This window comes from Bombus fervidus, chromosome 1, assembly GCF_041682495.2.
Source record: "Bombus fervidus isolate BK054 chromosome 1, iyBomFerv1, whole genome shotgun sequence".
NCBI lineage: Eukaryota > Metazoa > Arthropoda > Insecta > Hymenoptera > Apidae > Bombus > Bombus fervidus.
Window position 1 is genome coordinate 11,996,147 of NC_091517.1, and position 27,392 is coordinate 12,023,538.

Here is a 27,392-nt window from a genome sequence, read left to right on the forward strand (position 1 = left end):
ACATAATTTCAAGTTTGTTGGCTGGTCGTGCTATAAACGTTAAAGATATCTCTGGTGTCGACCACCAAGATGGATAGACCGGAAGTGATAAAGCACACGTCCTGAGTTCTAATTAGAATTCAAGTATATATATACGAATATATTGAATGTAATTACTGTTGGATTGTACGTACACATACAAGTGTTTCTGAAGAAAATTGCTTTTAAAGAATGAGAGTCGATTGCAATCATTCGACCTATTATTTTAATTCTAACTTATATTAATTGCCCCAATCCTTTTTCGGTATCCTGACAAACAATATTAAATTGTAAATTGTAAGTTACGTTATTTCCATCTTTTACGCATTTTTTTTTTTACCGTTTGATTCTCAATGAGCTAAATCATAAACAGGTATCATACAGCACAGTATAGTGTATTTGTAGTTAACATTGCGAAGATCTTCCATTGTGTGAGAGAAATGTTTCTTAATGCCACTTTTGTTACGTTAAGTAGTCAAAATTCAGGCCGAGATGGGCTTTCTTCGCGCAATATCGGCGTTTTCATTGACCAACGATTGTCAATCTTACGTGCATCCATCTGCCTGTTTACCAGGAAGATATTTCTCACGTATCGAGTGTCAGTCACGTATCTGGTCTAGCCACGATTTTGATCGAGAATAGAGCACGTTCAAGCACGAGGATAGGTCTTGAGCAATTTGCTTTCGACAATTTTCGGCTACAATTACGTTGTTTTCTAAGCACGTCTTATCTACGAATCTCCGTTGTAGGTTTGATCGATTTTCTTCCAAACAATCGATTTTCTTCCAAACAATCGATTGATTTTCAACGAGAGAATTAATCCACCGTTACTGGGGACGATTCGATGTCGTAACAAAAACAACTCTCTTTTTTGTGAATATTTTAAGAGGAAGAAGAAATTCGATCGAAGAAAAATAAAAACAGAGAAAATGTTTATAAGTAGATTATAAGATTCAAAGTATGTAGATGTTTATTATGCTGAAAATAACACGTTGATAGGAACGAAATATGTTCCAAGCAATCGATTAGTTATCTATGGCTATTTCTTAATTCTGTTTCTTAAGAAGACCCAATTAAAATAAGACAGAATTTAAACGCAACAAGAGGAGATAGAAAATTCATTTCCTCTTCTTCATTTTACGGCAAGTCTGTCGAAACAGTATTTACGATATCGTTCCTGGAAAACAACATAAGTTAATTAAGCTGTTAATTAAATTGGCATTGACGTATAGATTTCCTCGTTTAATCTCCAGGGTCCTCTGGCGCGATAATTTACTAATAATATCAGCGAATCGACAAGTTACAAGTTGTACGTTATAAACTTATTTTCGATAATTTTACAATTTGACGTTAAATATATAATTAGCGATAATCAGCTGATTGTATAATAATTCTTGTAAAATTTACTTGTAGAATTTTATTTGTTTGGTTATTAAACTTGTTTGTGCTATATCAAAAAATTGTTTAATTCTGATAGCTTGTAATAGGTGACTTGTAAAATTTTGTTAACAATATTAATCCAGTTATACAGGTATAAAGTAGAGCTCGTACAACCATTATGTTCCCGGGCTTCGTACTCACATTTCAGATGTACGTACGACTTTAAGTTTTCTTCTCGTGCACTAGTCATATTTTTGCCGGATTTCCACGGAAACATTCCACGCGGATACGAAGAAAATCCTACTAAATCGCAAAATTTATTCGCTTCCGAATACGATATCGACTTCGTATTAGAAATAAATCAAGATAGTACTCGAATCTAATAACAGATATGATATCCTATCGATTCATATATTTGTGTTATCTCCGGAAATACAGATAACTGAATATCAGCAAATAATCATGAATATCGGTGAAATATTCCATCTAAAATACCCATTTTTAATTTATATGTTAATCATAAATAAGTAAATCGATGAATATTTTACAGGGTAATTACTATACGAGTTTAATGCTTCCTAGGGAATAACGATAAAATTAAAACAATGCAAAATATTTATTAAATAAAATAAATATTAAATATAATGCTTCTATTCATTTCTAAAATTAAAAAGCCTAAGATTTTTTATTCCGAAATAGTACTCCAATTGCCATGAAGATATGTAGCAATATGTTGATTTTATATTTCACATCGTCGATTGAGATGTAACGTCATACTTAGACCGCGGATTTCTATACATTTATTGAAAATTCGGAAAATCTACATGATGTGCAAAAATATATAAAATACACAATGTTTTTTCGTCCAGTCGCGGGAAGACGCAATCGCGTTGAAGCGTGTCAACGGAAGTCGTAAATTCCCGTTACGATTATACGAATAGACACCATGAGCAGGGCGATCCCCCTATTTCTTGTGGGATAATAGGGGTGTTTGTTTTTGAATACAACTGTAATCTACAGTTATATAATATATATATTTACAATAACTTACAACACTTGTTTTCGCGTATACTATTTTGATGACGATATCCTGTTATTGAATCAGGAGTTGATTGACTTCGTCGTGACGGAAAGTACAGTAATTGATTACTCAAATGTTTAGTTGAATAGAACAGTATATGACTCGTTTTGATATGTTGAAGAACAATATTTGACTTGACTACCCGAAGATAGGAAGAACAGTTTTCTTGAGTTAACTTCAATACCCGACGATTTGAAGATCAGTAAAGACTTGATTGCTCGAAGATTGGTAGAACAGTAATAGATCCGTCTCGTACTATTAAGGAGGAAAACTCGGTGTGGGTGTGCCCTTTTGAACAAAGAACGCGGATTCGTTGTTCATACTTTTCCTGCAAGTCTCCTGCAGATGTGACTCATGGGTGTCTTTGTTCATGGGAACATGCTATTTCGCTGGACAAACATCCGCTTTCTCCGTAATTAGTAAGAGCGTGCAATAAACCTAAGGACTGTTTGAAAGACCATCCATAAACTGAAAATACTTATATGAATAGAGATTAAACTAAGAAGATTTGGTTTATGGTGGTCCCTTGGGTTTATTGCGGATTAGTGTAATGAGGTGTAGGTCTTGGCGGCCAGACCGTAAGGGACATCGCACGGACCATCTCGCGCGACGTAACACCCAAGGTATAAATACATATTTAATAGATAAAACAACTTTTTATCCAAGTTTCATTTTTCAATCGTATTTGTAAAAATATGAATTTACACGTATACACGTAGTATAATTATAACGGATGCTTAAATTTCGAAATTCGTCGTTTCATTTACTGTCTCTCTATTTCGCATACGATTTTCAATAACACGTTCCTTTCCTCTTTTTCCTCAACATACTGTCATCTCTGTGATGATGCTCGTTTCGAAAGTTCGCAGGATGATTTGCGATGTCTGTTACAATCGTATCTGTTGGTGTTTGAAGGCGCATCAAACGACTTTTACAACGGAGAACTTTCACCTTAATTGCCAGACCGGAAACAGGAAACGTTTTCGAAGTTGAAAAGGGCTCGTTGGTACGTCAAAAGCAATGGGAAGGACTTGTTCAGCAAAGCGTGGGAAGAAAAGAACGTAATCTCCTTTCTCGCACCTTCTTCAAAATGCTTTTCCTATCTTCCGTACGTTTTTCGTAGTTTACTTTCTTTTTTTTTTTTTTTACTTTTCGTAATTTTTCGTAGTTAAGTGATCGAGATAGAAACACACGCAATTATTTGCGTTCCTTTGATCCTTGATCGTGTCAATTACGGAAATAGCGCTAAATCGCGTGTAGGAGAAACAAAATGGTACACGGTCTTTAGAAATAGGGAGACGATAAACGTTAAACAGGAACGAACGTAATTTTCTCTCAAAATGATACAAATATACTTTTCATAGTACGCTAGAGACATATGGACATACTTTATTAGCGTCCATATACAGTGTATTCTTTGCTTTATTCGTTTGAGTGAACTCTGATTATAAGTATTTAGTATGAAATTAATAGCGTTCTAACTATCGAGATAAAATACGACGTAATTAAGAAACTCGAAGGTGGTGTAGCTGCAACGAAATTGGCAAAGATATGACAAAATAGTTGGAAAAGCCACGGACATTAGAAGAGGAAAATGTGACATTAAGAATTATGTGAAGCAGGTAGATTCCTCTGATGGTGGCAACAATAGAGAAAATTTATATATATACTAACGAAATGATGAAATAATGGTTTCATCGCGATAGAGACGATAATAACGATGATTTTATACAGATGGAAAGAGTAAATGAAAGTGGTAACGAAGATGTTCGAAGTACAAAAAAGAATGTAACTGTATTTAGTTACTCATGTTGAAAGAATTATGTGACTCAGCAGTCAAAAGCATACGAGATACAGAAATATTTAAAGGAACTGTCAATTAATTGTAATTTATATTTGAATAAGTGAAATTTCATATTAGAAAATTGATCGTTCTATCATCCGGAAATTCCATTATCCGAACAGTTTTGTCTCCTGTTAGTTCGGATAAGGCAGGTTCTACCGCGTATGGGAATTTGTTTATGGTATAATAAGCTAACGTTACACCGTTCGAGTATTCCAGAGTTAATAGGTAATACGTCTGTGTGCACTTCTTTTTATGTTTCACCCTTAAGAATCAACATTTTAAACAGGATTTTAATAATTCATATCGATTGAACGGTAGAGATTCGTTACTTTTGCATAGCAGCCCTTGGTGCCAGAAGCTCTACTCGAATGCTTGTGGAATAAATATGTAATATGTAAATACGAAAGCTGACGAGCAGTATTTTCTCCTTCTAAACGCTCGTAGTTATATCACTCACAGATTTTCTACTGTGTCAGTTTATATGATCGTTAATAATATGTACAGTAATTAGACACAGCTGGAAGAAAACCTACGTTTAAAAGTAAAATAAAATAAAACGTACAATGCCACCAACTTACTTTTCAGGCTACGAAATATTAAACTTTTCTAAATAAAACGAAAGAGCGCAGAGTTTAGTGCTGGAAAAGGTCAACAGTGCTCCACGAACGCTATGGTTTGATCACGAGGAACGAACGTTTGCGATGAATCGATTCAATATTTAACTGCGAATCCTTTTTCCCAGTAATAGTGGAGTCTTTGTATCAGACGAGAAGCACGATATGCGAGGAAAAATAATTTTCATTGTTCATCAGGTCGAATGGATTTCATTGTGGGCCGTGTGCAACCCTTGAGAGTCGGTTAATGTTTGAATCACGTCCAGCAACACGTCCGAGAATACGTTTACGCGTCGAAAAACTGAGAGACGAAGACGAAAAATTCAAGAGAGATCGTAGATCGTTGGATTGGAAATTGCATATTGGAGAACGAATCGCCGCGCCTTTTTGCCACAGCTGTCTATTTTTACCGTGTCTTCCCGACTAGCCGTTAAAACGACCTCTTAAATAATTTTAATCCGTTCAGACCACGTTCGTGAATTCTGTTAGCTCCATTCTGTTGGAAAGGTTTTCCACGAGCATATTCAATAGCATATTGTTTGACTTACCTCGAGATTCGATTCTCGGTTGCCATGGAGCACCTTTCTATGAACCAGCAAATTTGGTTTTCAACGGGAATAAATATTGGAAAAATTGGTATATAGGGTATTCGCGTTATTACCAATCAATGTTTCTTTCGTAAAACGGTAAATGCACGGGGGAAAATGCAGGAAGAGAAGCTTCTCCCGTTCTATGACGAGTAGGATAAAATACGTGCTAATCTTTTACATATTTCTAATATTTCTCAGAGGAAATGAAAACGTTCTTTGATTTTTTTAATTGAACGACGTATGTCGTTTATGTAGCATACATATAACAAAATAATATAAAATAATATATATATATAACTAAATAATATAAAAAATAATAACATATTACTAAATGCAATATTACGAAGCGTTCAAACTATGATATTTTTTTCTTGTACCGATCTATTTAAAAAAACATAAATGTCGTCTTATGCTTCGAAGAACATTGAAAACATAAAAATCTGACGTATTCCGTTTCGCATATTTTATCTACAAGAAAATCAAGGACCTAAAGCATAAAAATGCGAGAACTACATCCAATGCCAATACATATGATAAGGAATATAGCGCAGCTTAAACCAGCTGGTAGGGGAGAAACTAACTAACTGAGAAACCAAAGAACCTATACTGTACAAATATCCGCAATATTCAGCGTACAGATTTATATCACAGCGGAATATTCTAAAATATTAGTAATAATAAAAGAAAAGCAGGTAAAAGCAATATATTGTTCAATATAAATAGCATTAAAAATAAGAACTTTTTATTTAAACGAATAGATTTAAGGACGTTTAGAACGTATAAGCGTTTCGTCAGGAGAATCCTTGCGTAGCCCGGAATCTATCCCTCGATCGAGGCGGTCACTCGCCACATCAACGCAATTAGTTGGATTGCAATAATTCTAAGGAACGGTCATAAAACGAGGCTTTTGGAATTATCGTTAAGGCCGGTAAGCGGCTTAAAACATCTTCGATTCAAGAGGTTCCTTATGGTTATTGCTCCATCATGTGAAAATAGGGGAAGCGTTGATTTTCCCATGTTTCCCAGGATTCCACCCGCAAGCGACCAGTGGTGGAGCAATCTCCACCGAGCAAGAGTTTTTTTTTGCAACAGCATCGTCACCGAACTTCGCTAAATCTACGACTACAGATCAGTCGACATCTCTTAACTGGTTCATCGACATTAGAACAGTCACATCTCTTTACCGGGTTTTCAGCCTTAAATCAATCATCTACGTCACTTATTTCTACGCACCAGCGTAACTATCTTTTCTACAAAGTTGTTGGAAATATATGTTGGAGATGAAAGGACACCGGGCTCTCCGTTGGAATTGCTTGGAAAACCCCCAATATTGTAGCCTTTATAAAATAACCCAAACACAATTGTTTGAGACTTGAGATAATGAGCTTAGGCTCGAGGCGACAATTAGTCGCCGAACGTAGTTGCGGTCATGGGATGAACGTTTCACCTAACAGAGGTATAGAATTGGATAGCTCTCCTTTAAAGAATTACCCATACCGACACTTAACAGTAAATATTCAAACGGCCCCGTGACTGGCCACACACAAACCCTATTCTTCGGGCAAGTACACATTATATGTTCAGCTGGCCTGAGGACCCGGGAAATTGACAAACAGTCTTTATTCTATCAGCCCGTAAATCTGTCACCTATTATGGGAAGATTCTCTTAAGGGCGGCTAGCATCCTTTTCTAACCACCAACATAGAAATTAACCAATCAACAGCAACGTCCGTTTCCTCCACCTTCCGAGCGGAGGCTTTTCTCGACGAATCCGATGATCTCGTGCCCTTGGGCACACCCCATCATAGTTCTCTTCTGCAGCGCCATCGTGACGGAAAGTTCCCTTTCTTGCAGTTTCATTAGTCGTCAACATTAGTCTTGTAACATCGTTCTTCGAGCCAGATACGTGTCGACTGAAAAAGTGCACTCATCAGTGACAACACAGTGCCACGTGAATGTGTTCAAAACTAGCTGAAGCGTCATCACTTCAACGAAGCCAGTGACTTCAGGAGCGTCACTTTCGAAGAGGTATAAACTCCTCGAGGAACGCAACCACGTAACCTCCTGCCGCAGCTGGACAATCATCAGCATAGCAATTTCTAACAATTCCAATCTCACAACATTACAAATGTCATCTTCGGGAACGGACACCTTCAGCGCCAAAAACATACTCAACATCCTGTCGCCCATTATTGAACAGTCACCAGAAGCCATGTACATAAAACAGCTAATCCTGAAACGAGAAGCGTTCAGGGAAAAATTAGAAATATTTCCTGTTATTTTCGATGATAATAATGAAGAGAAAGTAACCACTATCCAGCACTATTTAGAATGCTTAGATGAAGAATACGCGATATTTAAGGAAACTCAATACGAATTGGACAGTTTGGACGAGGTATTAATGCAGGATCGCATTCACCTTAAATTTAAGTACTTCCAGATTAAAGGATACGCGTTTGAGGAGATTGAGAAGGCAAAGAACCGATCATATCAGATAATGAAACTACCTACATTTTCAGGAGCTTCTGAAGAAGATTGGTTAAATTTCGCGATTCAGTTTAATTCCATAATTCACCACAATCCTCATCTTGACGACCATAAACGGTTCTTTTATCTCCGCTTTTGTTTAACAGATGAAGCGTTTCACACTATAGAATCGTTCGGCAAGGAAGCAGTCAATTACTCAGCCGCTTGGGACGCATTACAAAAAAAATATGATAAATCGATAAAAGTGGCTGAGAATTTGACAAGTTTATTTAACATTGTCCCTTTACGCGAAGTAACTACGGCAAGTTTCAACTCGCATATGGACAAAATATTGTACCACTACAGGGACTTGGAACGGAACGGAATGCCAAGCGCAGATAAAATATTGTTGCATTTCCTCGCATCGAAGTTAGATCGCGAGACCGAGTTAATGTGGAAGGAAAAGGTAAAATTCATACCATTTCCTAAGGTCAGCGATCTTCTGAAATTTATAAACGATCGCTGTCAGGTCTTAAAATCTACAGGATCGATAAACTAAACATGAGAGCGTGCATTCATCACGTCGCAATCTATCCGATTTGTCGTGAACCACATGAAATTTGGATTCATTTTTCCGAACGGCGATATTATGCTGACTCCGTCGAAGACAAGGATTTTTTGTATTTTCAGACAACCCTAATAATTTTGGAGCTACTAATTTTCTAAATATTCTAATATTTATATCACTCGTTGCAATTTTGTAAACCGTCAAAATCGTGATAGATGAAAGTCAATAAGCTATTATTTATAGCTTTTAATAAAATATTATAAAACTCTTTCTTCTTTCTTTTTTTTCATACCTTTATCATCTAAAAAAAAAAAAAAAAAACGATTTATTCTAATAAATAATAATACCGATATAATATAATAATAATACTATAATAAACGGCTTTGTCAAATTTGACGAGTCAAAACTAATCATAAAGAAACGATCGTGACAGAATTATCTGTATTAAAGTTGAAACGTCATGCTATAGAGATAATTGGCAACGCACGATCGTTTGTCAGAGCGTGCGGGTATGTTACAGGAGACAGAGCAAAAAGATCTGAACTTTAAAATGTTGGCTGCATTCCAAATGAGTATGCTATAAATTGAAACAAACCGCAGGTTCGAACGTGTATTGGGAATTCTTGTAATTTATAGTCGGATTTAATACTTTCTAGCGATCTCGTTGGCGTTTCTAATATTCGATAATAATTAACGAATTTTCATTTAACGAAAGCGCTATTCCGTTATTAACTATGACCATCAATAATTTACATTGCGATTTTATAATATAAACCGCGTTGAAAACCTTGATTTTGATAGTGTTCCTCGTTCTTTCACATCAACGATTAAAGTATTTAAATAAATTGACATAATTTGTACTGCTAGAATAGATTGAAGCATCGTGGAACCATTTTTGTTACATACTTATTATCAATCAATAACGATTCAATAAAAATTTTCATTTTGAATTTCTCAAAAAAAAAAAATTTTTTTTTCATTTTCATCGATATAAACTAAAAATCTACAAAACGATAATAAAACCTATTTGGACGTACGGAATACCACTATGGAGGGACAGCAGCAATAAGTCACATAAATAAACTAAAGTCGCTACAATCGAAGATACTGAGAACAATAGTCAACACCCCATGGTATGTCAGAAACGAGGATATAAAGATAAAGATGTAAAGACTTAAAAATATCAACGATTAAAGAAGAAATCGGCAGGTACGTAGAAAAACACAAGGAAAGAACGGCAACACATCCAAACCAGCTGGCTGTTGAAGCTAGCAAAACTCTCATAAAAAGTAGACTAAAGAGAAAACACCCCACTGACCTCACTAAAAAAACAAAATAGACAAACTCGAAGATGGTATCCCGCTGGAGGTAGCCATCCACATGTTACTTAGCAATTAAGCTAGAAAAATGTACCGAATGTCCAGCTGGACAAATTGTAAAGTAAAAATTAAATAATAAAAAAAAAAAAAAATTTCATCGATAGAAGCTTTTATAATTTGTCTTAAGGAATTATTGTATAATGTAATAGAGGTGTTGATAAGCAATCCCAAATTTTTGCAGACTTTCTAAAAACTTAGAAGAGTAAAATAGTTAGGTTTAGCTATAAATGATCTTAGTTTGTCCAGTTGTCTTAGTAGACAGTTCGAATAATGAGGTATAGTTTTCCCTAAAATAAATAAAACGGGCAAGCAATATATTAAACGCTTAGCATTCGCTTTACGTTCGACAAAACTTCTCAATTTCAAACGTATCTTTCGAACCTGTCCGAATCCTACGACTTTCGATTAAATTCGAAATTAATAGAAAATAGATTTATATTTATTCGAATTCTACCTAACATTCCTCAAGTATGGTCGTGTATTATTTCCACGGATATCACGTTAGACTTAATTCGAAGTCTAATAGGATCAACGTCCATCTCTTCAGGCACAAATCAACTCATATTAGCAAGCGAGACAAGCACGTGCAAGGATGAAGTGGAGAGTCCGGCATCTGTTTAACGCAGCGGGTATATCAGCTGTATCGTTTCAGATTGAATCCAACCACGGATGGTCGTCCATGCATGGAAGCTTGTAATTAATTGCGAAATCCTAACACGGATATTGCGAATAAATTTTCATCGCTGTCCGAGCAAAAAGCAGTAAAAAAGGCGGTCTAACGTATCGTGACGAACAAAAGTGTAAAAACAAAGCAAAAAAAGGAATCCGCGGGTAGTGATGTACAAAAAAATTTGAAATACGTTCCGGTCAGACGCCATGAACCGTTGCTATTTCTTCGATACATTTGCATTGTACTGGTAAGGATATTGTTTGATTTTGAAATAACTCTTGGTAAAGACGATTAAATTACATATAGGTACTTCATTAACGGACACTGTGAATAATTAGAATATTCATGTGATTTTCTTACACGAGAAAAAATCGTACGAGAGCAAATTTACTATTTAACGAAGATATCGTTTATTTCTTTTAACCAATTTTTAAATACGTAAATTGTATGAGAAACAGTTGCACATGTGCATCTTTGTTCCAAAAAATGTACGAATTTTAGGATTGACGATTCGTATAAATCCGGAATAACGAAACTAGTTCATCGTTGGAAAAACATATTAACATAATTGCTTCGATGAAATATTTTGAAGAAGCTGACGATTAAGCTGTGACTAAAATTTCGTTCGAGAAAATACAACATTTCTTATGCAGTAACTTAACAGTTGCGCTAATTGTACAACTTTTTCAGTACTCAGAGGATAATACTTTACTAAGCGTTTTGGACGTTTCTGTTAGCCAGACTTTGACTATACTCTATCGGCCAAACTCGATATCATTCCGGTGATGAAAACGTGGCTAACAAACTATAAGAATCAACAGCTGGAAAATTTGCGCCCCGGTGGCATTCGAATCGATTATTTCGACGAGTAATTGCCGCCAACTAAATTCAGATAACGTGAATAATCACCAGGGCAAACACATGTAGAAACGTGGTCCACGTCGTACACAAGAACAGGAATGTACACGAACGCAGCAAGGAGAGGATCATATTGGAAACTGTTGGCACGAGAATTCCAGCCAGTTCCACGCATGGACGAACGGAATCGTAACAGCAACCAGGCATTTTGAGATCCTTGATTCCGTCCAAGAGGATATAAATCATCTCGAGCGTGAAGTGTACACACGGCGCCGAGTTACAGGGGCCCTTCACATTTGCCAGCCTCCTTCCGGTTACCTCGCCGCTTCGTCTTAACCTCTGACGCAGTATTTGCCGGCTTGATTCTCGGTTCAAAGGGAAACGCGACCCTCTTTCGCTTCTCTTTTCATTCGTTTTTCCGGTAAAAATATGCCGGGAATTATCTCGTTTACCTAACTGTGTATTTTTAACTCGTTTTTCACGTGATTTTTACTGGTTTCCTGTTTAATTTTGGTAATGCTCATAGACGTGGCATGAGTTTAATTAAATATGGACTAGCTGTAGGGTCCTTTTTCATCGTTACGCGTGGATGCGCGAAATGGTTAGAGGGAAAGACAAATAGGATTTTTCTGAAAACAGAATACCTCTCTATAAATCGTTTCATTTATGTTGATTACTCTTGATCTCTTCTCTTCCATTAACGGATACGAATTTCAGGTGTAAAAAATAGTTCGATGATTGTAGCTGCTTGATATATAAGCAAGATTTAGGCCACTCGCGATGGGAAATTTTGCGGCGGAGATAAAAGTGATAGAAAGATTATTTCATTTTCAAATGTGTGAGTGAAAGAACTATGTGCGTTTAAATAAAAAAGTAAAATAATGGGAAAGAACGATGTAGAAATTAACATCGATATTAAAACGGGGAGATTTTTCCAGGAAAATAAAAGTAACATCAAATTCTTCTAATCACATGAAACTGTACTATGTAAATTATATAAAACTTCGGATACTTGGGATTAATTAATTATCACGTAAACGATATAAGAAATACCAATGTCTTTCGACGTTTATTATATTCCTTGTACATTCGAAGAAAGCAACGTCCCAAACGCGTCAATCTGCTATCAATTACCACTGACTCGATTTCCTATTTTCGCGCAAACAACCTGCTCGTTCTTCGTACAAAAACGCGCTCTGCTCCGTAAATTGCAATCGCGAAGGCTCTCCAAGCTCCGAATAAACCAACTCGTCCCTCCGTTCAAGTTGTTCAACCTCAAACAGACGAGTGTCTTAACCGAGCGGAACAACACCAGTGGTGAACGCCAGTCGTTTTATCCGGCTCCAGAAAAATTCATGGAATAGAAGAAATTTTCAGGACGAGTGGTTCCCGAGTCTGGTAAAGAGGACAAAGAGAAAGGGCGAAAATAGTAGGAAAATGAGAAAGCAGTGAAAGCGAAGGAGCGTTGTTAGTCTGCGCTTACTATGGTGTATTATTTAACAGGTTTCGTGGGCCGTCTCGTTTGCATGAAAATAACCGTCTCGATTAGCATACAGACGCGACGAAATCCTAAAACTACTTTGGCCTGAGGATCACGTGCGCGGTCTTCTTCTCCGTACCACGTAGGCAGAATCTAAAATCATGGATTTCCAACGGCGAAATCCTCGTGGCCGTGGAAGATCGCGCAGGCGAACACGCTAAAGATTATCTGTGACGAATAGTGGCCTGTTATAGGTGGTCTATTCTGTCTGGAAATGAGCAGATGCTGCCCATCGAGGGAACCAACATCCGACTGCTTGCTCGGCCACCCGTGAAATCGCGCCGCGATTTTATTCTCCAGAGATCGTGCATGTGGTTTAGGACGTAGTTGTATATAGTTGATATATTTACATATGTAGTTGCGGATAGCGATGGACATTTGAGTCTCAGTTTTCGAAATTATTCGATATTTTTTGAGGCTATGAAAATTCGATTCACTTCGAATAGAGTTTAATAGGTACCCTGAAACTCCTGAAAATGTTGGAAATCTTAAAAATCCTGGTCTTGTAAACCTTGTAAATCCTGCAAGTCGTTCGCATAAATGCATTTCCGATATCTTGAAATTTTCTTGATATTCTCCGATAGGTATCTTTATGTTATTATTAGATGTATCATGTATTTTACGTATATCATTGATATCGTTTAAGTTAAAACATTCAGAATGCTTGTAAAATATTGACTACGCGCTAAACCTTTTAAGATCTATCGAAATAATCGCGATTTTCAAGACTTTCCACACTTTCGAGACTTTCAGGAGTTTTCAGGGTATCGAATCCTATTCGATGCGATTCGAAGTGCTCGACAATCCATCGCTGGTTGCAAAGAAACAAAGGAAACTTTAAAGGGTGAAGAGGAAGAGCGCTATAATTTTACGAAATTGAGTTACGTTTTACAAGGGTAACAAATAATTTCCGTATATTTTGTATAGTACTGTATACTCAATTATTAATCTAATTGTATATAAATTTATTACTGCTACATATAAAAATTTATTGAATTTATTTAAAAATGTGACTTGTAAAATCTCAGTAATGATATTAGTGATTTAATCGTACAAGAGGCTGATGAATACTCTTATATTTCTTGCGAAAAAAGACCTATACACAGTATGTTACGTCGCGTGAGTCGGTACCTGCGACGTCCCTCATGGTCAGGCCGCCGAGGCCTGCACATCGTCACACTGACCCGCAATAAACCCAAGGAATCACCATAGCCCACATCTGTTAGCAATAAAGTTATATTCTTTGCATACATTCGGTCTATGAGTGGCCCCTTAAATGGGTCCTTAGGTTTATTGCACGCTCGTACTCATTACGGAGAAAGCGAAGGTTTGCCCAGCGAGGTAGTGGGTTTTTCCCAAGGACAGAAACAAACGTGATTCATATTTGCCGAGGACTGTCCCCTCGTATTTAATTCATTAACATTGGGAATACCCAATGGGCATCGAGGATCGTTACCCTCACTTTTCTACCGAAAAGTGTGAACTACGAATCCGCGTTCTTAGTTCATCAAGGATACACCCACGACGAGCTTTCTTCCTAAATAGTACGAGACGGGTCAATCACTGTTCTACTAGCCTTCAGACAGTCAAGTCCTCTGCTTTAAGATCCTTTGGACAACCAAGTCCACTGTTCTACTAACCCTCAGACAGTCAAGCACTGCTCTAAGATTCCCTGGACAGTCAAGTCCACCGTTCTACTAGTCCTCGGACAGTCAACTTCAAGTTCTAACATGTCAGTCAAGTATCATGTATCAATATGGATGGAATTAACAACGTGCTTCTTTGAAAAATATTGTCAATGAGCTTTTATTGAGTCGTCTCTGACGAGTTTTACTACGGAAGGATAGTCGACCCATTTTCACATCGACGCACGAGACGTACATGTTTGCTCCTTGTTCGACGAAGAAAGTGTAAAATGTATATAAAAAGGATAATGAACTTTTATAACCTGGAAACTTTATCGTAGCCAGAAAGCAAAGTAGAACGGTCTGCCTGACTTATGCCAAGTTTTTCTACTGAAAGCTTTTAATCTCGCGGTACAACATCACTTTTATTGCTTCACAACGAACCAAAACCAGTTGTTTCATACATAATCATGTAAAACAATGTGAAATTCTGGTAACAGCGTGATTTTCGAGATAAGAAATGTACATTGTTTTCATTTCTGTAGACGCAGGTAATATAATAATGTTTATTAATTTCGCCCTCTGCGCCTTTGAAATGGACTTGGTGTTATAGTTGCCAAATATTAATCCATCCAAATCTTCACATACATGCTTACGAAAATATTGCGTATTTGTATGCAAATTCATATTTTTCAAAGTATAATTTAAAAAATAGAACTTCGGTAGAAAATTGTTTCACTTACCAGATGTTATGAAAAGCGCTACACTTTGGTCGTTTTATATATTTTTTCATATGATGTACACTTTGTGCAATTTCGCACTTTCAACTTTTTTATAAATGCGTAAGAATATATATATATATATATATATATATATATATATATATATATATATATATATATTATTTGAACTGTCACGAAGTAAAGCTAGAATGATTGATCTACAATTCATAAGTAGAGAACAGATTCTTACGCATTTATAAAAAAGTTGAAAGTGCGAAATTTCTATTTATTCCCAGTTTTGACATAGTTTCGCACTTTCATTTTACTTTTTCCCTAAGGAACAAATCCAGTTAACTGTCTCTTTGCAATATTTTTCTTCTGAAATTTCTTTCATATTAGCTTCCAATCACTTCATTCTTTCGCACTTCGTTACATAGTGCGTCATTAAAAGTACAGGAGCTGTACGATCAATAATCCTTCGTACGCTAGTTCATGCTCCGTGGTACATTAGAAACGAGGATTTCAGAAAAGATCTCCAGGTGCAATCAGTTGAAAATACAATACAATTAACGTGTCTTTCTGCGAGACATAAGAAGAGATTAGGAGATCACCCAAATCTACTGGCAAACAATTTACGTTGAACGTTTATTCCGAGAAGACTGAGCAAAAAATATTCCAATAATCCGTTTAACTAAGACACTTAATAATCTGCGAACAAATGCATTAGGTTGTCCCAAAAGTTTTTTCGTCTTACAAGGAAATAATAGATACACAACATTCTCTGTGTTACGTCGCACGAGATGGTCCGTGCGACGTCCCTCACGGTCTGGCCGCCAAGGCCTACACCTCGGTACACTGACCTGCAATAAGCCCAAGGAACCACCATAAATCGAATCTTTGAGCTTCATTTCTATTCATATAAGTATTTTCGGTTCATGGATGGTCCTCCAAAAAGGACCAAAAAGGCTCCAAAAAGGCACACCCACACCGAGCTTTCCTCCTTAATAGTACGAGACGGGTTAATTACTGTTCTACAAATCTTCGGGCAGTCAAGTCAACTACTGATCTTCAAATCTTCGGGCAGTCAAGTCAAATACTGTTCTATTCTTTTAACATTCGAGTAGTCAACTACTGTACTTTCCATCACGATGAAGTCAATCAACTCCTGATCCAATAACAGGATATCATCACTACAGTCTACGCGACAACAAGTGTTGTAAGTTGTTGTAAATATATATATTATAGAACTGTAGACTACAGTTTTATTATATAACAAACACCCCTACTATCCCACAAGAAATAAGGTGATCGACCTATTCGTGGTGTCGATTATTATAATCGTAACGGGAATTTACGACTCACGTTGACGCGCTTCAACGCGATCGCGTCTCCCCGCGACTGGACGAAAAAACACTCTGTTTCATATTATTTTACTGAATCATGTATGATCCATTTTGTAGAAATAGAACAAGTATTTCCTTATAAAAGGAAAGAAAAGTTTTGGGACAACCTAATATTTAATTCTGAGGCATGGACTACTGGGACTATGCCTACAAATTAGTATTGTAGCTCGTTACACCAAGTTACGAAGTTTTCATAAAGAACATGTAAATTATCTCGAGGAAAATAAAAAGAAGAAAACGTAGTACTTTAAATTTCCTTTCCTATCGCTACATAATTTGCACTTCTTTTTATCTTTCTCTAACCAGAATTTGTTCTATTTTTTTAAATTGTCGAATCTTATCACTTTGCGATTCTTTTTTGGCTACAACCTTTATCACATTTATTTTTGGATATTCTGACATCGCTGCACATTTAATATATTTATAACTCACAGGTGGTATAATAAATAATTTTTCGCGAAAAGTGTACGCGAAAGAAACGGTCTTAATCGTAAATCTTATAATTTGTGTACCTAAAGAAACTTACTTCCCCTTGGTAGCGATAAAGTTAGCCGTAGAAAATTAAATTAATTTCTAATTGTGCTTCTGAATTAAACGATTACGGAGGAGTTAGAGCTGACGTTAATACTAATAGAGCGTTGAAAATTAACAAGTTTTCTAAAAGATTTGATCAAGGTTGAACAAAATTAGTAGGTACTTAATGCCTTTACGTTCAGACGTGTTCAATCTCGGTAAAGTAACTAGAAGCCGTACGAATAAATATTTACGGAAAGCTGTAGTAGCAGCTAATAAAGTGCTGTGCAAATAGTGCAGACGTGATCGACATTTAATGGCTACCGATCGGTCACGAAAGTGTACAGAGTTTCCGAAGGAATTCGATTTTCCGCTCTGATCACATCCCAGGGATAGTCGGCTAAGCCTTCAACAAATATTTTTAGAGGCACTACAAACATTACCAAGATTTATTGAATTATCGATTAAATTTATCAACTCCTTGTTAAGAAATAACAAAATATTATTGCATCGTAATTTTTCAATTCTACTGATTCGGATAAAATGTTTCATTGAATCATAGTAAACATATTATTGGAATACTAAAAGAAATGGTATTCCTCAAGTTTGCGTGCGTGATGTTTTCATTATATCTGGTAAACATCAAAACCGTAAAAACACTCAAACTCGTTTATAACGTGTAAACGATTTCGAACTTTTAAAATTATATGAATATATATTCTTATTCGGGAGAGCCCTTTTGTATCAGGTGGATGGAAAGATGCAGTTTGATATCCGTATAAATCAGTCATACGTATAATAAAATAGTTACACGTGTACGCCTGTACAACATTAATTATAAAATTCAAACGGCCATCCAATTTTGTGCCTGGAATTTATCCATTTCCCTTTATTGAATTTATCCATATAGGAAACGCGTGTTTCATAAATATCTTTCACACGATGTTTTATGAGATCGTGCACAGTTTTAAATTAATAATTATTCCTGTTTTAGCAATAATCATAACGAATATTCAAATAAATGTACTCTATTCTTGTTAGAAAAGATGAACATCATTCAAAGAGAGAAAATTCATATTTCAATTTTCAAGCAAGTTGCATCTGAAAGCTACTGCGCCTAGAATTTAGAAGAACGTTTCGTATAACGCTTTATTCGAATCATTTCGCTCTAGAACTAACAACATTGACGCAAATCAAGCTGGTAATCTCGAGTCCTTTGTCTCTCGGTCACCGTACACAAAAGATGATAGTTCCGAGAAGGACGATGCACTTTTTGAAAGAACAAGCCGTGCCCAACGCGTAATTCTTAGGGAAGCCAGAGAGATGTGCATGTACGTGTGCAGAGGCACCTTGAGCTCAAGGGTTAATTCTGGTCTGCACAATAGAGCCGATCCAGAAGACTAGGTCAAGAGAAAGGGAATGGGTTAACAAAGGGGAAATGTACATCGCTTGATTCTCTCCCTTTCCCTCTCTCTCTCTCTCTCTCTTTCCTTCTCTCCTCGCTCCTCACTCTGCTTCTTTGTTTGTTTTCTCTGCTTTTCTCGTGTAGCAGATGTGTATTTCTATCGGTCTCTATGGACAATTTGAAATAGCTGGATCATTGAACACTCTTGTGAATGAAACAGAGAAAGTATTAACATTAATGTTACCCAGGCCCGGTCAAACGACCGGTTTTAAAAGTTAATTTAAAATTGTACGTTCATTGTTATTTCTTTTGTTCATCTAAGTTCATTTAAGTTCTTATATTAACAACAATTGAGAAATTGATTAATCGAATAACATAAGAATTTATATAAAGTTAGATGAACGAAAGAAATAATGTAGAATTTTAATTTAAATTTTGTAACAGGTCATATAATCGGCTTTGGTAAGCTTAGTGTTAAGCGTTGTATTACATTTTGTTGATGACAGAACGAACATTCGAAACAAAACGAAACGTTCTCAGATAATAACTGACCGTATAAACTCGACCGCTATGGATAGTTTGCACGATCGATTGCAATATAGTTTCAAGTATAATCATGAGAATGTAACGCACAATTCGAATTATTAAATAATAAAAATTCGTTACTTTGTAACATTATGGATTCTGGGACAGATAATCAATCGAATAAATCAATAAATCGTTAACCATTAACTTCTACAGTTGTTAACATGATTTCACCTAAAACTACAGAGGTGTAATCTAAACAATTACTTCGATAGATCGATAAAATATTATTTGTAGTAATAACGAATAAATCTTTGTACCATTGATTTAAGATCGATGATTTGGAACAAGTTATTATTAAATTTTACAGCCATAAATCTAAAAATCTCATTGCATTTTCTTCAAAACTCGGAATTAAAAACTTTAAACGATGCGCAGACTTTTTATATCGAGACATAAACTTTAAAGTCCCCGTCACGCTAAGAAGGAATTTTGTCATATCGTCTACTAACATCGTTTTACGTACTTGAACGTATACTCTTCTTTCTCTATTTAATTCATATCCTTCAATGCGTCAGATGAATAAACACTCGTTTTTCGCGAAGAAACTCGGGTGGATTTTATGTGGGTGATTGAATTCGAGACAGTTTTTGAACTCGATCCAGAAACGTTTGACTAGAAGAGAATTTATCATTCGCTCTCAAACGATGGTCAAACATTTTTCCAGTGTAGACGCGATAGAGTCGTTTAACATAAACGCAAGTCAAGGCGGCCAGCTGGAACCGCTGCATCATGCTCGATCAAGCGAAGGACGATCACGAAATGGACGTAACGCAATAAAACAGAAAACTTGCACAATCCCCATAAACTTCACAGAGTGACTGCAGTTGATTGAAAGATATTGCAAGATACCTCAGCGTACCACGTTATTTCGCACGTTCATATTAGATATATATTTTTCTTGTCCTTTTTGACTTTCTTCTCTATTTATCCTTCAATCGTTAAGTTCGGGAATATACATTTTACTTTATCATTTAATCGTAAAATTTACGTTTAACAAACCTCCTATTTTATCCTTTAATCATTACGTTTCGTTTACAGGGTTTTTTGTTAGGTACATCTCATTTAATATGTCTGATTTTCGTCAAAGGATTTTGCATATAATCACGATACTTTTTCTTTTTTTTTTTTTTTTTTTAATGAAAGGAGTTGTCATTATACAAAGGTAAAGCTTTAGCGAATTTATAATTGAAATTTTTTCTACGCAGAATATCTGCTTCGTTCGTTGTGATAAAAGAAACCCGCGTGTTAAAATCTTCTAAAAGCGAAGCATTTTTATACGAATCTGCCAAATTAAAAATTTCAGTGTCTATCTGTCGATGGTAAAGAAAGTCTTGACATTAGGCTCTCAGCCTCGAAAAACTGTTTTGCTCAGAGAGACGTAGAATTCATTTCTAATCTGCGTTCTGGTAGAAAAATTTAATCTTAGCATTTTAGGATTAAAACGTATGTAAGTACTATATTAAAATTAGTATTAAAACTAGTAAATTAGATAAGACATTTTTAGAAGATTGAAATCATCTTTAAAGATCCAAAATTCGAGGACGATGAGAAGCAACCGTCAGTAATAAATATTAAAAATTATGCAAAATATTGTAAATTATAGGAAAATATTATAAATCGTGTAAAATATTCACTTACCTTGAACTATACAGCACTCTGCCGTCTTGATAAAGCCTGACGAACTTATTAGGGCTGGTTATTGTGTGTAAATAACTGTGCTTTCCATTGTAAAAGTACGTATCCGGCTTCCAGATTCTTGCCAGCATCGATATACTGAGCGCCAGAGTTTCTTTGCCACCTTGAAAAGCCAAACGTCGATCCACCCACGACTGCCGGAAGTAGCAATCCATTGAATATGTCTGCGTAGAGATTTCGTTCTTCTTACTCTTGTAAATTCGTATTCGATAAAACTTTCTAACCAACGAGATCCTCTTCTTTACCATTATAGCATTCCACGATAATAATACATTATCCAATATAAGTATTGGCGCAAAAACTTCGTGTACAATTCGCGCAAATAAGTTTTGCATTTGATTTCAATAGATCGGAAATAATCTCATTCCTTTACATATATACAGATGCTTTGGCAGATAAGTCTTAGAGTAACGAAATAAAGCGAACCGCAAGATACAGTTATATTTAGACAGATAGTAAAATAAGGTTTAATTTCAAGAAATACATTAAACCTTATTTACCAAATGTCCAGCTGGACAAATTGTAAAGTACAAATTGAATAATAATAAAAAAAACATTAAGCTATAGAAACAGAATATATTAAACGCATATATATTCAAGAAAGATCGTGAAAGGCATAAGCCTCGACATCATAAAGAAATACAATAAAATACAACAATCTCATTCTTCCTTATTACTATTTAACAAAATACTAATTCTATAAAAATATACTAACCCTTGTTTCTTTTTATTTTTTCATTTCTTCAATTAATTCACGAACTGTCTATGCATACGTGTAATGCTTACATTCGTACGTGTAATGCGCACATTCTGCAAATAGAAACTCACAAAACTGCTTCTACTCCTATCGAATCATGTAACGAATGAAATCGAATTTGTACCACGATGAATGAGATCTCAGGCAATTGTGTATGGCTATCTATCAAGTAGCCAGGCTGCTGCTGCTACTGAGAGAAACAAAGGGAAACGAAGAGATACGAACCATATCGACTTCGGAAATCGGACCCATACTGCGCACCATGATGTCGACCTCAACCGTGGCTGGTGGACCACCGAAGTCTGGTCTGACGCTGTTGTCGTAACCGCGAAGAAGATTGTCCAGTAGCTCGCTGATGTTGCTGTGATTATTGCTCTGCGTTCTCTGCCTCGTGGACGCTTTCGCTCCAGTAGCCGCTCTGAAACATTTTTCAAAACGATCGGTCTATACATCAGTGAAAAATGTGTGATTTTAAGAGAATCAAATAGGACAAGTAGAGGTAATTCAGAAAAAGGAATTTTGTTAAGCGGATTGATTTTTTCTCTTTAAGAGCGATTTAAAAAATTAAAAATCTTGTACGAAAAGAGCTGTTTTATCTAACTCGTTTCTAACTAATTAACCAACTACTGATTTCTGAAATGCTGAATAAATATGATTAATTAACAGTGCAAAAATGCACATAATATGTACAGGTTGTCCAAACGTTTTAAAAACACCACAGACAAGTGTCTTGCAGTATGCGTTATCGAGATACAAACTTAAAAATTCCATGCGCCGCTGACATTGCCGAAATACGTTTCCCAATGTGTCGAAAACTGTCAGTTCGGAGCAGTCGCTTTAATTTCTTATATCGTCCTATCAAATTTGAAAGCTTTTATCTCGATGGCGGATGGTGTAAAGGACGCAAGATTGCAGTATTTTGAAAACGTCTGAATGTCAAGTACTAAGAATATCAGGTATTAAGTTGTCTCAAAAGTTTCTTTCGTTTTACAGGAAAATAATAGATGCACAACATTTTTTGTTTTGTATTATTTTATTGAATTATGTATGATCCATTTTATTCTATCAGAACAATTCAATAAAATAGATAATTAGATAATTCAATAATATAATATAGAACAAAAAATGTTGTGCATCTGATATTCTTTATAAAACGAATGAAACTTTTGGGACAACTTAATATAATGAAAAATGAAGAAATCCATTTAACAATTTCAATGTTACCTCTGCCGCCAAGCATTTATTTATATTACAATATTTGGTAGATGAAACTGTATTTAGATTCAATTTCTTTAATCATACTCATAAAAATATAAAAATGCATTGAAATCCACAGTTCAGTTATCGCACACACGTAACAAATCCGTGAATCGTTAACTGATATTCCTCGAGGTCGCTAATAGCCCAAGGAGTTTCGATTTCTCCATCAATTTTAGCATATACAGAGGCCGGCTATTTATCGAGTTCGCATCGTTGCAAACTAGTAGGCAACTACTTGGAATATCGTGGTTCTAAAGCTCAAACATGTTATAACGCCTATAAGAGAAAAACAAGGAATGTCCATTTTTAGTTGTAGATTTTACTCTGTAGAACGTACTTTATCGATGATTACTAAGATTACAGAATCATCGAATCCGAAATTATTATAAAATAAAAATGTTCACGTTGGATGATACCAAATATTCAGTTAATTAATTCGCTAGAACAAAGAATATTCCTTCTCTCCCTGCTTTTATTATACTTTTTATTTATTCACTATAATTGTAAATATTTATGGAAATTGATATTTCTCATAAATTCATTGAACACTCTTGCTTTGCTGGTGTGTTAAAATATTAAAACTTGATTTACTCGATGAAACTATTTTGTGCCATTCTTCGTTCATTCTATTAATCTTTCGAACGTTATATATTTTCGATTCACTCGCAAATTCGTGCGTGTTAGCGCATAAGCCTTTGTAAACGCATTACAAAACAAGCAAACTTTGCAAAGCACGTGCTAGGTCGTTTTGGTTTCCGTATCCTCTACATTTGAAAGTATCGAGGACATTTGGTCGTACCATAGTGTTTGCCGTTATCGCAAACTAAAGTTGCTTTGTATCACACAGCTATTGCGAAAGGGATCGTCAGAGAGGAGCGGGAGATGCAAAGGGACGGATAGAGGGAAAAGTATAGCAATGTAGAGAGTATTTGTTAATTTTTTAAGCAGTTTGTAGCTGAATTTTGATATAATTAGGATTAAATCAGATGGATTTAATTTATATTAGTAATTTTTAATGGTTGATAAATACATAGAAAAGTAATAAGAGTAACGGAAAAGATATTTCAGCTACTTGAAATTTAACAATATTTATCCTTGATATTTATCTTCTTAGTGTTATTTGAGTATTTGATTTAAGTATTTAAAAAATTGCCTAACGATATATATGATTTTAAAAACTCTCTAATTTGTAGTATTTTAGAGAACTTTTTGTACCAATGACTGAATGTGTTTCCACGCTACAAATCTCTGATTCATCCTACGAATCGAAACGCTTTTTACCGAGTCTACTTTGATCAATGAACTGAAAATTCTCCATCGTGACCCCTTTCCCCTGTAAAACATCATATTTGTTCTCCCTTCGACTTTAGCTGTGAAATAGCAAAATTACTTCCACGTACACCCGTACAAAACATCGTATTGTCATTCTCCTTTTTGTAAAAAGACACCGAAAAGGACTGAAAACGAAAAGAATCCACAGAAACGTAAACACATTCACGGCCCACCTCAAACATTTTCTCTTTCTAGTTAACTAATATACCTCAAGCGTTTCTCTCTCTTTCTCTCTCTCTTCCCCCTATTTTCTTTTACTTTCAGTCAAAAAGAGAATTTAAAAAAGTAAGAAGGACACTAAACAGAGAAACAGTAAATTTGTTGAGCCTAAACATTTTCTCTCTCTATGTAAATTAATAAATCTCGAGGGTTTCTCTCCTCCTCTTCTCTCTATTTTTTTTACCTTCAGTCGGGAAAAAGCATAGAAAAAGAATTTTAAAGATGTAAAAAGGACACTAAACAGAGAAACAGTAAATTTGTCGAGTCTACACATTTTCTCTCTCTATGTAAATTAATAAATCTCGAGGGTTTCTCTCCTCCTCTTCTCTCTATATTTTTACCTTCGCTCGAGAAAAAGCATAGAAAAAGAAGTGTAAAAAAGTAAAAGAGGCACTAGACAGAGAAACAGTAAATTTGTCGAGCCTAAACATTTTCTCTTCCTATGTAAATTAATAAATTTCTCTCTCTCTCTCTCTCTCTCTCTCTCTTCCCTTTTCTCTATTTTCTTTTATCTTCACTCGAAAAAAGAAGAAAAAAAAAAAATACAGAAGGGACACTAAACAGAAAAACAGTAGCTTTTTTGGCTCTGGTGTCTCATTTTTTTCTCGTGTTCAATGCCGTTTCGTTTATGTTTCACGGTACAAGCAGCACATGTGTACACGTGGCACAGTGTACACACTCGGGGGGTGGAAATTGGGACGAGGGAATTTCGCCAGGATAGAATGAAAATTGCGGCTGGATCGTTTTTAAACCGAAATAAAGCGGCATTTTAATGCCTGTCCGTTCTTTTAGGTCACGATGAAAACCAGCTGCTCGATCGGACACGTTGCTACTGTTACCCGTTACCATTTCCGTCTACTACTCTATTTTCCAGGATCTCCTATACTAGCGGTCCTCTTTGTTTGCTGACATCGTGCCTTTCGATCTCCCGATTCTTTTCGCCGCGTCTCTTCCGTACAGATCGATGCACCATGAACGACTTTTGCCTCGTGACGATATAAGCAGCGCATCGTCGAGATACACATGTAAGAGGCTTTGGATATGCTTATGTAAGGATTTACATATTGAAATTATTAAAAGACAGTTGACCTGTTTGCGAGGGAAATAAGAATCCGAGTGATTCTTTCCAAGGAACGTTCTTTCTTTCATATAGCTGATTAACGTTCTCCTCGACCTTTTACTAGTCTTTTATGTAAATACCAAAGCGAATTCTCTTTGTGGATCGACGAGAATTTTTCGCTACTTCCGGAGACAGCAAAATTTCTTGCCAATTACAGATCTATGATGAAAATCGATGTTTCGCCGCTCGATTCGTACAAGTCAGCAGCACTTCGCTGTTGAAAAAATTAAATCTCTACTCGTTCGTTTCAACAAATGTTGGAATTTCTAGTTGATTAAAAAATTGAACGAAAGTTTCTCGAAATATTTAGAAGGAGTGAAGGAGTTTGTTCTTAAATGACCGTGTCGTACGCTTCAAGAGACTACGATAAATGATATATATATATACGATAAAAAGGAGTAGAAAAATAAAACGAATTCTTATACGAATGGAAGGAACTTTTTGGCGCGATTACAAAAAATTTGTGCATCGGATTTAGACCGCGTGCAGATCACGTCAGATTTATGTAAATTCTTTCACAAATACTTTTGGGCAGACATATTCTGAAGTTCACTATAATTATATGATTTACAATTATGATTTGTATATGAGTTACATAAACGTCATAGATCCTTTACACATTCGTGAACAGAGAATTCCGATTAGTTTACTCGATCGATCGTTATTTACTTAATTATTCGTTCTTTATACGTCGCCCAAGATGATTGCATTTATATGAGAAAATCGATATTGTTGCAAGAAAAAATTATTTTACATATGTCTTCGCGCCACTTTAGAACGAGCAAAGCATACATCGAACGAGATATGATATTTTCGAAATTCTAAATTAAATTGTTCGCATGATGAAACGAGGAAATGGACAATTATGAGAATAACGCCAAGAAATGGAGTGTTATTCAGCGACCGCCTCGAATTGGGTTAATTGTCTGACAAGAGGGTTCAAATCAAACAGGATTCCAACGATCTACATTACGACGCTCATCCAACTTCGAATATTCCATCGTTGCATTCACGGTTTCTCGTCGAATGGACACTGGAAAATACATCCTGAGCTGAGAGCTTGCGATCCATCGCATAAGATCAATCGTGTACGACTTAATCATATTGTACTTAAGTGTCTCTGTTATCAGATGATTTGACGTATCATTTTTATTAACCTAGATATTTCTATGTTTGATATCTGTAATTTCTTTTTAATGATTTACGACGAGACGCGACGCTTTGATACAAAAAATTGACTTTGTAATAACAATTTTTGTTAAAATATGTCCTTCTGTTATTAATCTGATTTTGTTTAAATCGTTCCTTTATTATTCGCATTTATTTTCTAACTTTCTATTATTGCGTAAACAGTATTTTTTTTTTAGATAAGGCAGAGTTATGTCATGTTATTTTGCTTTTCTTTAATGTAGCGAGAAAAATGAGCGTATGATATTTGATCTTCGATCCTTATGATAGTAAATCGAATATATAGTTAATGCAGTGTAAAACTGTCTTTCTACACTTTATTTATAAGATTACAATTATAAGATTTGTAGCGGCTCATGGCCGTAAAGGAAGGTCCAAGGTTTCAGTGATCTACGAAACGATGTCCGAGACTAACGAGTCGCAAAAGAAAAAACCCTGGCCAGGACGTCGTAAAGGAAGAAACTCTGGGACTTGTAAAAATGCGCAAGGGCATTCGATACGATTCCAATTGAGAACTCTAAGATCCTTAATAGATTCACCTTGGTATGTTTCCAA

General features: G+C 35.6%; 2 protein-coding genes across 3 annotated transcripts in view; one reads left to right on the forward strand and one right to left on the reverse strand.

Moving 5' to 3' along the window:
* Positions 1 to 27,392, reverse strand: part of Grd (GABA-gated ion channel) — a 90,305-nt gene that overhangs the window by 14,592 nt on the left and 48,321 nt on the right. For both annotated transcript variants that reach the window (XM_072001139.1, XM_072001148.1), the window contains 2 exons: positions 21,944 to 22,136; positions 20,905 to 21,125 (listed from right to left, as the gene is read on the reverse strand). In XM_072001139.1, coding sequence (XP_071857240.1) covers positions 20,905 to 21,125; positions 21,944 to 22,136 — 414 coding nt within the window. The remainder of the gene's footprint in view (positions 1 to 20,904; positions 21,126 to 21,943; positions 22,137 to 27,392) is intronic.
* Positions 3,393 to 5,366, forward strand: LOC139998069 (uncharacterized; the record flags this gene model as incomplete). Its single annotated transcript, XM_072022307.1, is given in 3 exon segments — positions 3,393 to 3,587; positions 5,138 to 5,182; positions 5,184 to 5,366. Coding segments are annotated over 3 exon segments (423 nt in total), but the record flags the coding sequence as incomplete, so codon positions are not given.